Genomic DNA, 19,139 nt, shown 5'->3' on the forward strand with positions numbered 1-19,139 from the left:
CATTAAATTGTAATACTTTCCGTCTTCGTCATTCAGAAGCTTGTAAGGAATAATAACAATTTGTCCACCGACAGATTTTGGATTTTGACAAGAGGAAAAAAAATACAATTTTCTTTAATTTCGAGTTATTCTATATACATTCAAATTTTGAATTCCAGTCTCTGTATTTTTTCATACTAATGTAACGTTAGGCACTCCTTGTATCCGGGAAAAGGTTGAACGTGACCGCAGACTAAGGTTATTTGCATTGCGTAATGTCAAAAGATGAAAATATGGATAAAGAAGCAAAGCTAGGTAATATTGTAGAGTTTATGTTTATGCTTATTCTGTTTTACAATTGCTCAATTTAACCCTTTGACTGCTAGAGTTTTCGGATCATCTGAACTTGGCGATCACAACATTGGTATACCAGTATTGTTGACAATACTGGTACAAAATTTTATTCCAGTATTGTTGTTTTTTTTCAAAAGTGTTTTCTTAGCTGTAGTTCTATGACGTTTTGTCGTTCAACGAGTGTATGATGTTACAATGCTGTCTCTAATAAGAGGGTGGAATGAAAACCACACACTTGTTTTCGATTACCATTTTTTAAAAATTGCTTTTCCCTTGATAGGAAGTCTAAAAATATTGACAGGGCAGCTAAGCTATACATTAAACATTGAAAATCAATTACAAAATGTAAACCTAAATGAACAAAAAGCCAACGACACTGTCAACAGGAAAGGATAAATAAATAAAAAAAAATATGCTTCCTCCCTTTACCTGCCTTTGTAGTAGACTTTTAAGTTAGATTGTACATTTAATATTTTTTTCACAAAAAAAAAAAAAAAAAAAAAACATGAGAAGGGCAGTGAGTATTATCAAACAAATATGATTTCATGAACAATACATTACTGTTCACCCGTTACATATAAAGGCAATATTTTATTTAGTTTTCTTCCAATTGTCTTTCCATTCAAAGGAAGGTTTAGGAGGAGTTTCACCTATGAGCTTCAAAATATATGAACACTTCTATCGAAAGATCTCTCTTTTGCTGGCATCCATGGCCATAATTTTGCTGTGTCATACAATAAGATGTAATGCAGTAAATAAGGATTTCTAGCACAATTAAAACATTGGTAGACAGACATGATACATGCATGGCGAGTCGTTCGCAAGAAAGCTTTTGACAGATTTTAAAATTACATTATTTTTCAATCGCTTAAATTTCCAATCCATTTAAAATACGGACAAAGACAACACCGTTTGTGCCTTTTTTTTGGGGCAAACATTTAACATTTTTGTTTTCACCCATAAGTGTGATTATTGGGATAGAGGCGGTTTTTTTGAGTTTGACAAAAAATGGATGTACAATGGTTTAAAAACGTATCATTTCTATTGCTACCACTTTATTTGTGTCATGTTTTTAGATCTTATCGACTTATGTGAAGTAAATTATGATCTGTGTATGGAAGCCTATATCGGCCAGTGTTTTTTGATTAAAAAAAATCAAGATAATATGTTGAAAATTCAAGTTTAAAAAGAGTGGCCGATAGGCCCCAGTGTCTGTGTATCCATTGGTGTTATTTTTTGTTTTATTTTATCACTTTATACCAAAGTGATAATAGAAAAAATAGAGCAGAAATAAAAAAAAAACAAACATTTATTTCTAGCAACTGATATTTCAAATAACTACTGAATTGCAATCTTAAAACACAAACAACTAATTGGGAAAATGAGGTTCATGTTAGCCAAGGATCATATATTTAAATGAATGCATGTACACTGTTGAATTCATTTAACTTCTTGACTAGCCCTAAGGGGTATACAAGCATTTCATAAAAAATATGTTTTAATAACTATGATAACCACTACATGTAACAGCATCAGGGAGAAGCTTGTTGACGTTAGGCACACCAATCATCCAGCCAAGTAAATTAAAAATTGATGAAATAATTGACGACCTATCAATATTTTCCTTTATGGACCGTCCCATTTTTGGCTCTCAATGTCACTTTTTGTCGTCACAAAGGCCTTGCTTCTGTGATGCAAGGAAACAACAAGTTTTTGACAGGGCCGATGCATCGGCCCTCTAGCACTGAAAGGAGTACTACGTTGGGCCAGTGATCGGCCCTGTGGCACAGAACTTGTTAAAACAATGAAAGTTTTTTTAAAAGAAATTTGGTATTTTACATTGTACTGACTCGATTGTCACGTTTGCATTTCATGTAAGGTGCTTATAGACATATACTCAATTATACTAGTCCTAAATTAACAAGTGATGACTTTCTTTGTTGGCAGATATGAACAAGTATATGGCCTTCCGTCCACCCTTGGAACAGTGGATAGAAGAAGACAGAGAAAAAAAATGGAAGGAGGCTGAAGCTGCTGGAACCATAAAAATCATCAAAAGGAAATTTTATCCAGAATTTTATATACCTGTAATAGGTAATAGTTGATCAGTAAATTTTATAGGAATAAAAGATGTTATTGGGGAAGACATTACATTAAGATCCTAAAAAAAGGCATGAAATTATAGTCATTGGACAAAATAATGTCATATATCATTTTACTAGGTAAAAATTACACTGGAAGTTGTATAGAGCTAAAAAATCTTGTCATGTGACCCTGTGAGTTCTTTATGCCCATACAACAGCAAAGACAGTGTAAAAGAGTAAAAATAAATGAAAATTTAATTGAAGATAATTTTGATTACCCCTGAGGGTCTCATACTGAAAGTTTATTACAAACTAAATTTTCTGCTTCAAAACATAATACCATCCTATACGAAAAAAAAAACTGTCTGTACAATCAACAATCAAACACTCTCAAATTTTCATTTAGCACATGTATTTTGTGCAGTCTTGTCAATTTTCCAGCGTTTCATTTTAAATCCCGTAAGTACAAAAAATGTATCTTCATGTTGCCTGTCAATTGCAAACTAAATACAGATCAGTCTTTGGTTTTGAATGCATCTTACAGTTTATTCTGGGTTCAGTTCAAATAAATTTCATGTACTTTATAGAAAATAAAATAGTGGTTTACCAGACTTCTAGTACCCCACAATCTAGAATTAGAAGTTGCTACATGTATAATGATATTCATTATGGAAATCAAAACAAGTCTATTTCCTATTTTAGGATTAACTGTTGGTGCAGGAATCCTGGGATACAGAATGAGCAGACTAAAGTATCATAAACAAGTGGGAGAACTTCCGAATTATCTCATCTACACTCGATTAGCTGTTCAAGGAACTATTGTCTTAAGTTTTGTTGCCTTTGCCGCTGTTCAGACTGGTCGATTTTTGAATAAGAGATATGATAATAATAAATAATGGTGCATCTCATAGCGATGACGTAGGAATTGTTTTGATATTTATTGCCATTGTTTTAAATACCAATGCATGTATAAAAATCTATTCTTCAACAATGTACAAAGGAATGCATATGTATATTTTGTTTCCATCTTGGTCTGTAAAATACGATTTTAGATTTATTTATTGTAATATTATGAAAAATCCTTTGACCATAATAGAAAAAATTCTGAATTGTGAGTTAAAAGGTTTTGTAGTTTTTTTACCCACGCTCAATATTTCATATAAAAATTATGACTACATGTATTTGTCAATAAATAACTCTATGTGACTGTCTCTTGAATTTCAGAAAATTTTAAAGTGCACAGATCATGTTCTGAATTGAATAAATGTAATCATTATTTAATACCTAGTAATGCATGCCAAGAAATCTATGTATTTACATCAAAATCATGTATACAGTTACTCGTGCTTATACTAAAAACATTTGTTATGAGAAATCTAAACCATATTGGGCATTTTACTGCATTTTTATATGCTTATTTGGGTAGTAAAATTTTTATAGCGTGTAATTATGTCTGAACTATTTTCATTCTGTGAATGTATGCTGTGAAGGTTTTAATCACATTTGTTGACGAGAAAAAAGAAAAAATGTCCAAACCATAAAATGTGTTACTCTTTTCATGGTCCTGTCTTTTTATGAACATATATCATATTAATATGGAATGGGGTTGTCTGTCGGTCTGTCCACACATCATGCAGTGATAATTCTTAATCTTTTTACTTTGTTTTTCTAATGGAAGAAATCTCCCTTTAAGTTTTTATTACTTATCGATTTATCAGACTCATAGTGAAGGAAGATGGGGACAAGTGTTTATTTCCACATTAGTTAAGGAACAATGAAATATGTCATTAATGTGACCATATGAAATAAAAACTCTTCCATTTAGTATTTGTACTTCAACTAGACAGAACTATATTTTGGGAACTCTGATAAAGCATGTTTGATAAAAAAAAAAGATAATATATGATTTTTCTAATTCATGTAATTGCAGAAGTCTTGTCCAAAGCAAGTAATGCATGTATAATTTTAGTAGTATTGGACAAGTATTGCCATATCAGAAGTGCTTGAACGATCAGCTTAAACTTTATATTCAGAGTATGTATTAAAGCACCCTACCAAAGGTTTTAGGTTGCTATATTAGACATACATGTGATAAATACACTCTTGTTTAAAAAGTTTTATCAGTGCGACTAGATTGAATGGGTTTGAATGAGACATTGAGTAAAGTAGTGTTACATGTAGTTTTAGCCTTTAGTGACAAGACAGTCATGAATATCACAGTAGAACATTTTTTTCTGAAGTATTAGTTAAATTTTGGCTGAAATAATTACCTGCTTAAATTGTTCCCCCATGGGTCAGATGGGTGAGCTGACTTAAAATTAACTTTTAATCACACTTACTGGTTCATATCTAGGAACATATCTGGACAATGATCTATCGTATGGTAAGACCAAATTCATATATAATATTTTTAACACATTTGCAGTGATGTCAATAAAACACCCCTTCACTGCAGACTAAACATCAACATCATTGTGGTGAATTATTAACTTTCTGATCTCGCATAAAATACGGAAACTGCTAAGGAGCTTGGTTATAAATTTAATGGTCATGTACTGAAATACATTAATAACTTTTATTTTCTATCTGCTGAATATAACTCATGTGTTATTAAAGTGCATGGCATTCTACTCTGTGTGTGTATGTATATACATGTACATGTATGTGTGTAACATATTTATATTAAATCTCCATAAACCAATTGTTTTTTTTACAATGTTGTATTTTAAGTGACCTTTCAAGGTTAGAAATATTTTACAATAAAACTTATTTGTTTTATTTTGATTCATCTATTGTCTAAACTGAAATTTGAACCAGCTTTCCTTCCTCGAGTTTCTTATCCATGACCTTTGACCTAAAGGTATGCAATTAATTGTTACAAATCAAGTATCTGGAGTTAAGTTTTCTATAAAATGAAAAAAAAAACCGAATATCCCCTTTCTTTATCATATTAAGAATATGCATGCTATAGTTATACCCCCTGCAACCCAAGTTAAGGGGTATATAGGTTTCACCCTGTCTGTCTGTCTGATCTATTTTCTTGCCTGGATATAGCTGAAATATTGCTGCTCGGGCGTTAAACCCCTACAATCAATCAATCTGATCTATTTTCTAAGCAGCTTGAAGCATTATGAAACTTTCTGGGAGGTAATATGACCTAAATATAACCACATGGATATGTGCATACTGTCAGGAATTTATGTTTGGACAAAAATTATAGAAATGATGGCTATTGAACTTGGGCGGTTTTCATTTGCTATTCTGTTATCAGTAGTTTGTCCATTTTATTAATTCTGATGTAATTTAGGAAGGAACATTTGATATATTTCTATATTTTTAATAAGTAATAACATAAATAAAATTGCAACAAAATATAAAATAAAATGATAAAATACATGTATAAGCATAAAATGTAACAATCCATGCATGGTATAAATTTGTAAATGATAAAACCTAAGTAATATAAATTTGACATAATTCTTTACATACAGTTTTATTATACTAGTTCATACCGGTATGTTATTTAAATTTGTCATGTACTAAACAAATTACAACTGAAATATAGAAGGCAATATTGTTTTGGAGACATTTGTAGAAGCACAAAGCAAGGTTAGAAAAAGCTAAACTACATTTTCTTACCTAAGGAAGCTAATATACAAGAGGAATACCCAAGAGACACTGGATTAGTAGTAGAATAAGATGATACAGCAGGAGGGCACAGAAAAGCCTTCAACATGCAGCAGAACTTCTACATAAGGGAAACTCGCACTGTTATTCTTAAAAAATAATGTGTTTAAAAAATCTCACTGCACTTGAGAACTGAACATTAGCAATGCAGATATAATAAGCACTTAAAGATTTAAAATAGAAATATTATGAATAATAACACAGAAAAAGTTACCATATTAAAAATTGACAAGTTTAAATGCACTGTAGCCATTGGAAATGCATAGGATTATAATATAGAAAGACATAACTGCAAGGCAATATCGATAACCATGAACCCTCAATAAGGTACTCCAGACTTACAATATCAAAAACAAAAATAGCATATTTATCTTTTATCAACTAACTAGTACTTAAAAAAATGCATAAGAATTGCACATTGAAATGAAGCACAATAAAACTAATTCTTACAAACACGGAGATACATATACATTTATACCATTAATTTTACTGACAAGCATTGAAATACGTACATGTATACTGACAAGCATTAAGATACATGTTATCTAGTTACAACTAGATAACGAGCAAAATATTGAAAGCATAAAGCCAATACCTAACAATATCTTAAAAGATTAAAGTCTGGTAATGAAGATATTGAGACCACAGTTATCTACTAGTGGAGATATACATGTAGATTGACTATCACCATTAACACTGTGCTGGATGAAAAAAATCAGGTCATAAACTGTAGAAAAGTATGTTTGTCAGGTATTTCCAATCCTGATTTGGATTGACACTTGACAGCTTTTGTGCTGTTTAATTGTTTTAAATGACCCAATTAAACATCAATATTTGCCATAAAATCAGTGTAGAAATCAAATGACTAGGTATTTCCATATGCCTATACATATCACTAATCTGAATGCCTATGTTTTAAATACTAAACCATGAAATACCATGGGTTAAAATTAGCTTCTAAAAAGAACGGTCAAGAACCAGTTAGAATTTAAAGCCAAAGGTCAACCCATTGAAAATTAAAGTCCTTTATAAAGCATCCAATAAATGATGTAAATTCAAGGACAATAGCAATCCTAACCTCAAAGGTCAATTCAAGGACAATAGCAATCCTAACCTCAAAGGTCAATTCAAGGACAATGGCAATCCTAATCTCAAAGGTCAATCATCTCAGACACTCTATGACTATTACCAAAAAATTCAAGTTTTGTGAAGAAGAGCTAACATTAAGTAATAAAATGGCCATGTTTTAATAAACATGCACATGTTACAATACAATGACTGATAATATCATGCTTACAAAGTTTGCATTGTATAATAAGCTACATGAATTTGGATAGTTAGCTTAGTTTCACATAGTGAGTTAACATTGAAATAAGATAAAATAGCATTTTAACACAGCTTATGTTGTTTAATAAGCTACTTTGCTTTTTTTTATTTTATTTGCTAAATTTTGCTTTAAATGATAACACTGAAATAGAAAAAATAATAACTTGACAAAAGTTTATCTTTTAAATTATAATATGTGAAAAGAGAATTGCACAAAATTTATAGAAGCCAAAGACTTCACCTAAGGGTTCCCCCCAAAAAAAATCTATGATAAACATATCTTAATGCACACATTTACAAACATACACTATTTTTATTTTTGAAAATTGAAAATGGGGTGGTGCCCCTTTGGATCCGTCTATGAAGTTGGTCACATTTAAGAACGTGACCTGGAGTAGCACAATCATCAAATTTCTATTCAACCATAACACTTTCTTATACAACAATTTAACTGTAAATACAGAAAATCTTGTGATGTATTACAAACTAAGTATCAATATCCAATCTACGTAACTGTACTTCTGACATTACCTTGTCTTATCTGATAAATGAACACATGCCTTGGGTCAATTTAATTTGTTAATGCTTGACCAATTCACTGCCAATTGAGAAAACTCTTTCCTTTTAATTGATACAACTTCACCACTTAGTGGACACAGGAATCAAATTCCATGAAATAATGTGAATAATCTCATGTGAGCCATAAACAAACCAATACACAAATAACTGAGATCATGTGAAGCCGAAAACTCTCCAAAATGGCTGCTTGAGTATATATCCCAAAATGCCTAGCTAACATTGTCTTATTACATCTGTGCTGCTATTTGACCTGAAAATATAAATAAAAATGTTGCTTTGATTCCATTTATAAAAGCTGCTATTAAAAGAAGAGATAAGTTCAGATATTAGCAAGAATTAAAAAAGTCTTGGTCCTACATTAGATACTAATTTTTACAACTGAGGGTCAAGGTCATACATGACTAGTAAAAGAAAAATATACCAATATGTAATAGTGTATGAAACATGGCAATAAATTAACTTATCCTAAATAAAAACTCATAACATCATTCCAATCACAAAAACAGCTTAACTGTTAAGAGTGTAGCAAGTCACTTCATTCATAAATTTGAGTTCTTAACCAATTTTAAAATATTTCAATTAAAAACTTGAATGATCTAATGAAATCCATTGATTTAAAAATAAAAATAAAAAATATTGAGATTTTGACAAACAGCAAATCTCCCTTTTTATGAACATCTTGAGCTGAGACCTTCTCCCTTGGAGTTCTCAAAAGTAACCCCTATGCAAACCAGGGGAATTGATATTCACAAATTAAAGGACCTTAACAGTATAATAACAACTACAATGCCTTTCCTTGGCAGGACAGCCTACCTGCATTGTAGTAGATAGTAATTTAAAAGTAGCCAACTAACTGACTTGTATTAAGGACTTATTCTTTTGATGAATCAGTTTGTCACTGTCCTGTCACCCAGCAGTCTAGGGTTTGATTCTAGGTGGCAGAGGTATTATTTTGAGGAATAAATCATGCTCTCCCATTTCACCTACGAACAGACACTAGTTATAATTGTGCAATTGAATATTCAAGTGGTTAACACATCATACAAGTTATATGGACATATATTCATGATCTAAAAACCAATTCATGTAGTACATGTACATGTGCAAAAAGTTGACCCCAATTTTTTACACATACATGTACTTCCATACACAACATGCACACCAATATGTAACACACTTACCTAACTCTGCAAAACAAGAACAATAGTTTTAACATAACATTCATGATCCTACAAGGCATCACACTCAGGAATAAGCAAATCAAAGCATTCATTAGAATATATCTATTACAATGCGTTCAATAGAACATATCTGTTACAATGCATTCAATAGAACATATCTGTTACAATGCATTCAATAGAATATATCTGTTACAATGCATTCAATAGAACATATCTATTACAATGCATTCAATAGAATATATCTGTTACAATGCATTCAATAGAACATATCTATTACAATGCATTCAATAGAACATATCTGTTACAATGCATTCAATAGAACATATCTGTTACAATGCATTCAATAGAACATATCTGTTACAATGCATTCAATAGAACATATCTGTTACAATGCATTCAATAGAACATATCTGTTACAATGCATTCAATAGAACATATCTATTACAATGCATTCAATAGAACATATCTGTTAAAACCAATACAAAAACCAATACAACAGCAAAACAAGGTCTTTACAACTCATATTTATTAGTGTAAACAATAACTTAATTCGACTAGAAATAGTGTTAACAAGTTCAGAAAGGGAATACCGCTGCTTCAAAAGAAGTAAAATGCAATAATCCTGAGTATAACTGTTTACTTTGAAGTCCTTTTCACATATCTAAATATGATGCCCAACATTCCTATAAAATTTTATCAAAATCACTTCAGTGGTTTAGGAAGATTGGCGTTAACAAGATTCTTAGCATGTAAAATATTCAGGTTACATTATCTCCCTTTGGAGTCCTCCAACATTAATTATATTCCTTAATGGCAGTTAAAACACATCTAAAAATGATTCCCAACCTTCCTTTTTAATTTCATCAAAATCCCTTCAGGGTTTAAGAGAAGTTGAACTTACAAGAAATGCAGACAGACCAATGGATGGACAGACAAACATTTTGACGTGCTGATTCCTATATATCCCCAAAATTTGCTGAGGTAAAAAAACAAAACATCAGCAAAATAAGGCTTTGTAACAAAGATAAGTAAGTCGGATATGCGATACAAATACCATTACATTTATAAAATTCTAAGGGTAGTTTAAGTACCTCCTGAAATATAAGAGTTATGGGAGACTTTCATTGATTAAAAATCATTTGAACTTGCAAAAATGTATATGAATACCATATATATAACTGTACATGCACCTGCTATATCTTACAAAACATACCTTTGGTAAGGAAAAGACAAGCTATTTCTATGCTGTCTGCCAAATGGTTGGTAATAGCCTAGCAAAATAGCATTGAATCAATGTACTACCTGTTTTCAAAATGAACATTTGGGATTTCAGCTTTTCACTGTAACTTGCTGTAAGAATCAGGCAGTGGGTGAAACATGGTAAGAAAAAAAAAAACATTTTGAAAGTTTAATTTGATTATTTGCACCATTGGAATGAGTTATAATTTCATTGAAACGCATTGAATATGGCCATTTCAAGGGTAGATCATTGTCAAAAACCTCATTTTTCTAACATTCTATTGAAAAATTTCTTATTAAATCCAGTGAAGCAGAGATCAAATAATGCTCTTTTCAAACAGAGTGAAGTTATATTGTCAAATGGGTGGGGTTTGGACATGCTTGTTTCTAATTTTTTCCCATTTTGCCTGATTTCTTACAGAATCATACACTTAATCTATAAAGTCTAGTAATCTGACAATACAGAAGTGAATTATCCATTCTATTGAAAAATATCAATGTGCATAAACAACGTACACATGCATACTTTACAAAAATTAATTCAAAGCTTAGCACACCAAGCATGCCAACAACCTAGCTTTTGTGTTCATTACATTAAAACAGGAAGTGAGTTCAGAGTAATACACATGATACTTCTACTCAAACATTGACAAAAAAAATTAATATCAAATGATAAAAGAGGTTATTAACAATCTAGTTAAAGAAAAAAATTCCTGATCACGGAAAGGATCTTATTTCATACTGTGGTCAACTGGTGTAAAATATGAGAAATTGCAAAGGAAGCAAAGGAACAGAAATATGAATTATTTCTAAGAATTTCAGAATGAAACATTTAATGTTATTGGGAACATTTGGAAATGTCTTTCAAGCTAGGAAATTATTTAAAACCTACTTCAACTAGTCTAAGTTATGAATTTCAAAACTCTTTATTATTCAGTATAGAACAATAAAATATACAGTAATTGTGAAAGGCTTTCAAAAAAAGCACTTTTTTAAAGATTTGAAATTCATGTGTTTGAAAGGTAATTTGACACTAAGTTTTCCTCTTGAAAATAGTTACTCTTTGGTATATTGCATTGGTACCAAGGTTTATACTCTGAACACACCTACTGTGTCATTATGCAATAACTTAATATCAGAGCAGTCCGTTACCTGAAACTGGGGTGTCAGGTTGTAACATGTTACTATAGACATTAACAGCCACAATGAGACAGCAAAGTAGAATAGGCCCAATAATGGCTCCTTCCAGTCCTAACCAAAATATACCTCCAGCAATGGCTAAACCTGTCATGTAGGGATGGCCTCTGGAAAATAAAAAGAAGTAAGGACCCACAGACACAATTTACACTATGTAAATGACAGTACAGGTATGACAAAAATGCAACTTGAAATAATTTAAAATAAGCAAATGCAGAAATTATGACACATAATACTCATTTTAATTTGGTGCTTTTTATAAGAAAAAGAAGGATCTGTCCTCAGATATTACAAGGGTTCTTCCAGCATGTATATCCCTCTGCATTATAAAATCACAAATTTCATCACAAAATACAAGTGCAGCATAGTATCTACACTAGGTATAGAATTTTTGAAAATGTTATTAATCATTTATGATTAATTTCACTATTATGTGAAAAATATATTTTGTAAAAGGTATCATGACCAAAAAAAAATGTCCAACCAAAGCCCAAAAGATTTTATTCCTTGATTCTCAGACCAAGTCTCGTCTACTGCCATATTAATAAAATAATTTTTTTCCTCTCTATGAACCCTCATCTTGAATTGGGACAATAAAAAGAAAACAAAGTTTAGCCAGAGAACCAAGAGACTAGCTTTAAAGGGCCAAAATAGTAAAATAACCTTACCCTTTAATCTCACTGAGTATGGCAGTGTCAACTATATATGTTGGTAAAAGATGAAGGACAAACAATAGTATGGCCAGTACACCTTGACCTTGAACAAGCCAAAGTTCAAGGACAGCTGGAATAGCTGCCCAGTAGGTACCTAGAAATGGCACAGCGGCAAACACTGCTGCTAAAGCTGCAAAGAAAATTATAGAATTACTAAAAGAGAAATCACATAATTGCCACCCAAATACTGAAATTCATTACACTTTCAATTTCATTGTTAAAGATCTTCATAATCTGTTATTGATTTCTTTTTTAAGCCTTTCATAATATGACTTTTCTGTATCTTACTTTGCAACCTTCAATGACTAAATTCTGGATTCTTTCACACACAATTTTGACTTAGTATCTAGTTATTAGTTTATAGTATTTCTACATACAGGTACTGGTTACTTACCAGAAGGAATAAAAACAATGTTTACTCCAAAAACAGAATGAGTCAGCCATGTGTATAAACCATAAAAAGCACCCATCTTCAAGGAGGCCATAAAAACACCACTGAAAGTATAAAGTGTATGATTGAAAGGAAAGAATAAACAAATGTACAATATTAAACAATGTGTCAATAAGATACTGATGCCCTGCATAGCAGATTACATACCAGTAAATAACAAATATATAAAAGTTCTGATTAATACTGATATACTCATCATCATTCATGTTTATGTGACCCCATCTTTATAGAGCAAAGCTGCAGACCAAGACATTTAGTGGACAGACAGACAAGTTGAAATACACAAAAATTAAAATTTTCAAATTACTAGTTATAAAAACACTAAAAGTAAAGTAGTTTTTCTTCCAAGTAGAGAAATATAAGTTATTTAGTAGCATTACTCATAATGACAGTTCATCTATAGACTAAAGACAGTTCATCTGTAGACTAATAAAGACAGTTCATCTGTACACTAAAGACAGTTCATCTGTAGACTAATAAAGACAGTTCATCTGTAGACTAAAGACAGTTCATCTGTAGACTAATAAAGACAGTTCATCTGTAGACTAAAGACAGTTCATCTGTAGACTAAAGATAGTTCATCTGTAGACTAATAAAGACAGTTCATCTGTAGACTAATAAAGACAGTTCATCTGTAGACTAAAGACGGTTCATCTGTAGACTAATAAAGACAGTTCATCTGTAGACTAAAGACAGTTCATCTGTAGACTAATAAAGACAGTTCATCTGTAGACTAAAGACGGTTCATCTGTAGACTAATAAAGACAGTTCATCTGTAGACTAAAGACAGTTCATCTGTAGACTAATAAAGACAGTTCATCTGTAGACTAATAAAGACAGTTCATCTGTAGACTAAAGACGGTTCATCTGTAGACTAAAGACAGTTCATCTGTAGACTAATAAAGACAGTTCATCTGTACACTAAAGACAGTTCATCTGTAGACTAATAAAGACAGTTCTTCTGTAGACTAATAAAGACAGTTCATCTGTAGACTAAAGACAGTTCATCTGTAGACTAAAGACAGTTCATCTGTACACTAATTAAGTAAATTGCAATTAAATATGATTCCATATCATGTTTATACAAAAGGTACATACGCTACGGCTTCCTCAACAGCTTTTCCCAGGCTGCTTCCCTGTTGAGTTGGACTGATACTTGAAAACAGTTCAACAGGTTTATACTGGTTCCCACTTGATGCCAGAAGGTAAAATAGCGTGGTGAGGAAGATTGCCTAAAAATATTGAAATATGTGGAACTTAATCACAAGTTGAACAAGAAATACTGTGAGCAAGCTTACAAAGAGAATAAGCACTTATTAATGCAATAGAACTGATGAACGAGCATAGGTCTTATTATAATTAAGTTCGTTTGAAACTTAACAGGAGCAATAAAACCATAAAATATCTTTAATTTTTTTCCACTTACCTTATAGCAGAGTTATAATGGCTGTTGTAAAATTTTGTGATTTTAAGGCAAGAAGGTACACCAAAACTTTTTACCTTTCTTATTTTGGTGAATGCTTAGTGGTGCACTTATATCCAGAATAAATATTTTTTTAATGCAGATGAATATGCTGTTAAAAGTTAAAAAACAAACACATTGTAGCTTTTACTCAAAAACAGCTAATTTACACGGCCAATATTAGCGCCAAGTTACTCCAATCCTTAACAATAACTTACTGAAGAAAGAACAAAATTAAGAATTGCTGTTCCTCCGCCAAATACTAATGACAAAATGGAAGCAAGCAGGCTGAAGACAAGATTCATGTTTCCTTTCAAAACCATCCAAATAGATTCTAGTACCTGAAAAATATACATATATATAAAATGGCTAATGCATCTTTCAAAAAATCTTTATAAAAAGCTACATTTGATATACCTGTCCTCCTTTTTTGGTTTTTAAATTTGAATTACAGTGAATTTTAACAGGTAGCTTTTTCTATGAAGACATTTAATTTAAAAAATATTTAAGACCCTAAATATTAGCAAAAAAATACAGAAGTGTCAGCAGAGGAATAATTAAAATATGTCAAAATCCCAAAAAGTCCCTCAAAGCATTATTGAGTTAGCCTATGGCAGATACAAACAAAAATTAACATTTCTAATTAGACTAATAGAGTGTGTCAATAATGTATGTCAATTTAAAAACCTTTGAATCAGAGGTCTCAACTCCTGCCTAAATTTTCAAAATCTTCAGACCTGAGTTTCAATTTTTATTACACGTTTGCATACCAATTGCATGTTCTGGTGCTTAGGTATCTGAATAAATTTTGAAATACCAATGGGAAATTAAACCTTACCTCCTTCTTGCACTGTTCTGTTACCATGGACACTTTTGTTGTTGGGACCTTTCAGAGCTTACTTAAAATTGTATTACACTTATTGAAGACCCTTTGGTGATCTTTGTATTTACTATTTTTATAAAGGTTATATGATGGGCATTTTGATGCATTTCAACATATCCATTCCTTTTTCTAAATATCTTAATTAACATTAAAATTACAATATACCACTACAAATCATCACTTCATTTTGCAGTATGAATAGAGTTTTACACCTACAGACATAAAAGTTCCAATGTTCTCCTTCACAAAGGGAATAATTTGGCCAATACTGAAACTCTCTCCTTTAGAGACTAACTCCCATAAGGACTGTAGGCTCAAGAAATCAGCTGGTGCCATCTGAAATGTTACTGCCACCTGATTGGTATTTCCTGTGGCATTCTGTCAAAAATAGAAAAAAAAATCCATTCCAGAAATAGTTGGCAATATTTGCCAAAACCATTAAAAATAGTCAATGAAGAAAACAATGTGTGCCAATCATTTATGTGAAAGTTATCAAAAACTTACACCATCACCTAAACAAAATCATGCAAAGTCATTCCTTCTGTATACCATGGGTTGTTGATAATACATTTTATAAACTAAACAATTCCTGTAGCATGTGCCACTACATATATGGGCATCAAACTTTCATTCATTCAGTATAATACAGATAAGAAATTGTTTTATTAAAAAATTCATTTTAATATTTTACGATTACATTACAAATATCTTACCTTAATAAAAAATAAATATTAGTTCTGTGATTGTAGGAAGGTCATTACAGATTGGTTAAATTACATTAAAAGCAAATGTCAAGATGGTAATAAAGGTTTCATGAAAACTATTTATAGTACCGGTACATCTTTTAAATGTCAAAATGAGTTTTTTTTTCAAGTCAGAAACATGGATAGAAAAGAGAAATGGTAAAAAAAATACATATACTGCTTATCATTTGTATTAACACACTATACAATGCTTAAGTATTAAATATTAAAAGTTGTGCATGAACAGAAGAAAAGACACTGACAAAACTTGAAAGAGAAAATTGATGATGAAAAATGTAAACAATGCTTTGTGTAATTGAAACTAAAGGCTCAAGAAAGCCTGAATCGCTCACCTGGCTAACCATTTACTTATTTGAAAAAAACTTGAGGAATGAGACAGGCTAATTTAAAATCAACTGAATTGTCAAATGCAGGAAATGCTTTTCATAGCATTTTCATGACCTGAACCAGAATTTTGCTAAAGATAACAATTTTTTAATTATTTTCAAAAAACTGTCTTCCTACCCTTATGTTCCATTTTTATTCTAGGCAGCCATATCTATTCATGAATTAAAAATCACAACCGTCATTTTAAGCACAATACACTAAAGAACAAATATGCTTATTTTCATTTTCAGTGATCTAAAATGCTTTTATAGAATATTTTCAAATTTGTACATGTGAAAAAAAAACAACACAAAAACTGTTTCAGGGGGCCGTAACTCCTAAATCAGTAGATGAATGGTTTTGAAAATTTCAGCATAGGCCCGTCTCATGATGTGAACAATATTACCTTTGCCACAAATTTTCTAAAGGCAAGAGTTTTTGAGTTATTTGCAAAAAACTGCCTTCTGACCCTCTATGTTCTATTTTTAGTAACAGTGGCCATGTTTTATCACAAATCAAAAATCTCAACAATTATTTTGTTTGGGATACCCTAAGGAACAAATATGCCAACTTTCAATGAGTTCTGTGCAATGGTTTTTGAGAAGAAAATTTTCAAATTTGCACATGCGAAAAATTCCAAAAAAAACTGTGAAAGGAGTCGTATCTCCTACATCAGATGACAAATCGTTTGAAAATTGCTGTATTGGTACATCTAATGATGCCGAACAATATTACCCTATGCCAGAATTTTGCAAAGGGCATTGCTTTTTGAGTAATTTCAAAAAACTGTCATATGACCCCTATTTTATATTTTTTGTAACAGTGGCCATGTTTTTTTCACAAATAAAACATCCCAACAATCATTTTGTGTGGGATAATCTAGGAAGAAATATGCCAACTTTCATTGAATTCTGTGTAAGAATTTGAGAAATATAGAATCTACAAGGATAACAAGTTGATTATGGAATTTCTCACATTGAGTGAAATAAATTTTATAGTTCTGATCGTGAGGCTTGCTAAGCAATTCAAACTATAAAATTTATTTCACCAGATGTGAGAAATTCATTATCAACAAGCTATGAGTGTAGATTCTGTTTCTCTAATGCCCTAAAAACGTCAAAATACCCAAAAATGAAAAGCGTGCAAAAGTTATGATTCTGATTCGTAGGAAACATGTTGATGGCACACAAATGCAAATATTCGAAATAAATCATCCCTAGTCCCTTCATAATTCTTATTTAAGGTAAGAAAACACTAAAATTATCTCATTTAACTGAAATATAACTGCTTCAAGGGCTGCAACTCCTACAACAGATGACAAATCATTTCGAAAAATTCAATATGGGTACATCTAATGATGCTGAAGAATATGACCCCATGTCAGAATTTTGCTAAGGGCAATGGTTTTTGAACTATTTGCAAAAAACTGCCTTCAGACCCCTATGTTCTATTTTTAGTAACGGTGGCCATGTTTTTTTCACAAATTAAAAATCACAACAATCATTTTGTTTGGAATACCCTAAGAAACAATTATTCTGTGCAATGGTTTTTGAGAAGAAGATTTTCAAAGTTGCACATGTGAAAAATGCCCCAAAAAACTGTTTCAGGGGCTATAACTCTTACATCAGTTGACAAATAATTTTGAAAATTTGGCATAGGTCCATCTAATGATGCTGAACAATATAACCCAATGGCAGAAATTTGCTTAAGGCAAAGGTTTTTGAATTATTTGCAAAAAACTGCCTTCAGACCCATATGTTCTATTTTTAGTAACGGTGGCCATGTTTTTTCATGGATCAAAAATCCCAAAGGTCATTTTGTGCAAAAAACCCCAAGGAACAATCATACCAAGTAAAAAGTATCGAATCTGTTGGTCCAGTAGTTTCATAGGAGAAGATTTGAAAATTTGTCGATGACAACGATGACGGACACCAAGTGATGGCATGCGCTCACTTGGCCTTTGGCCAGATGAGCTAAAAAGTGAATGCAGTCGGACATTAACCTGCCACATTGTAAGCAATGATCTTCGCACTTCTGATATGAGACCATTAATATGGGATGGAAAAAGTTAAAAAAAAAAGGCGTAACTAGAAGAGTAAAAAAATGGGTTCCATGTAGTTATCAAAATTACATGAAACACTTTTTGAATGATGACTTGCTTCATGTAGTATAAGGACAATATTCATATATTGAAGAAAAATATGAACCCATCAAGAATCTATTGAAATAAACATTAGCTAACTAAATTCTGTCTTGAACGCATCATTATCATTATTAAAGGACTAATATCTTCTCCACCATGATGATTTAATTTGTATGTGAAAATGATTTCAGGAAAGACATGGCATGATGACATACCACAAACCATCATCTTACCCCTCTCACTAACCAGTGACCTATATCTGAAATCTATCGTAAGAATAACATCATCAGAAAATGATCAATTATGATGTTTACCAGCAATTGACACAGTAATTAATAACAAGATTTTATAACAATTAAATTCATATTCCAAGATTCCACTACTTTACAGTCATATGAAAACAACTCAAAATTATTTTCTTGTGTTTTGATGATGTACAAGCCAAAAACTGCACCCACATTTAAATTTCAAAATCATATGAAATCATCCAGAAACAAAACTTTAAAATGAGGAGAAATTAGCAATTTTAGATATTCAAGCTTTGAAAATAAAAAAATTAGTTTGCTAACATTGATCAAATACTTTTAAGCAAATGTTTGGATGACAAGAAACATAAATTGAGTGGCCTTGAGTGAAAATAAAAAACTGAATTATAAAACTAAATAACATTTTTATACAAGTGAAATAACAGCCAAAAAGGCTAAACACCTTAAGTAAACAATATTGGGCAT

The 19,139-nt window shown here is 31.3% G+C and overlaps 2 protein-coding genes across 6 annotated transcripts in view; one reads left to right on the top strand and one right to left on the bottom strand.

The window, feature by feature from the left end:
- LOC148613037 (uncharacterized) lies at window positions 1-5,195 on the top strand. Its single transcript, XM_088595029.1, has 3 exons — window positions 1-294; window positions 2,281-2,427; window positions 3,120-5,195. The coding sequence occupies exons 1-3, from the start codon at window positions 255-257 to the stop codon at window positions 3,311-3,313; spliced, it is 381 nt and encodes a 126-aa protein (XP_088451155.1). The 5' UTR covers window positions 1-254; the 3' UTR covers window positions 3,314-5,195.
- Window positions 3,542-19,139, bottom strand: part of LOC148613038 (transmembrane protein 245-like) — a 26,708-nt gene continuing 11,110 nt past the window's right edge. For 2 of the 5 annotated variants that reach the window (XM_088595026.1, XM_088595025.1), the window contains 8 exons: window positions 15,352-15,513; window positions 14,471-14,593; window positions 13,889-14,022; window positions 12,734-12,834; window positions 12,295-12,469; window positions 11,582-11,733; window positions 10,404-10,461; window positions 3,542-8,259 (listed from right to left, as the gene is read on the bottom strand). In XM_088595026.1, the coding sequence (XP_088451152.1) occupies window positions 8,223-8,259; window positions 10,404-10,461; window positions 11,582-11,733; window positions 12,295-12,469; window positions 12,734-12,834; window positions 13,889-14,022; window positions 14,471-14,593; window positions 15,352-15,513 (942 nt within the window). In that variant the 3' untranslated portion in view covers window positions 3,542-8,222. Of the gene's footprint in view, window positions 8,260-10,403; window positions 10,462-11,581; window positions 11,734-12,294; window positions 12,470-12,733; window positions 12,835-13,888; window positions 14,023-14,470; window positions 14,594-15,351; window positions 15,514-18,641; window positions 18,675-19,139 lie in introns of all 5 variants that reach the window. The other 3 variants (XM_088595023.1, XM_088595027.1, XM_088595028.1) reach the window with 3 other exon arrangements.

This window comes from Perna viridis, chromosome 7, assembly GCF_037379345.1.
Source record: "Perna viridis isolate PV_CMFRI_1.1 ecotype Kerala chromosome 7, ASM3737934v1, whole genome shotgun sequence".
Classification (NCBI taxonomy): Eukaryota; Metazoa; Mollusca; class Bivalvia; order Mytilida; family Mytilidae; genus Perna; species Perna viridis.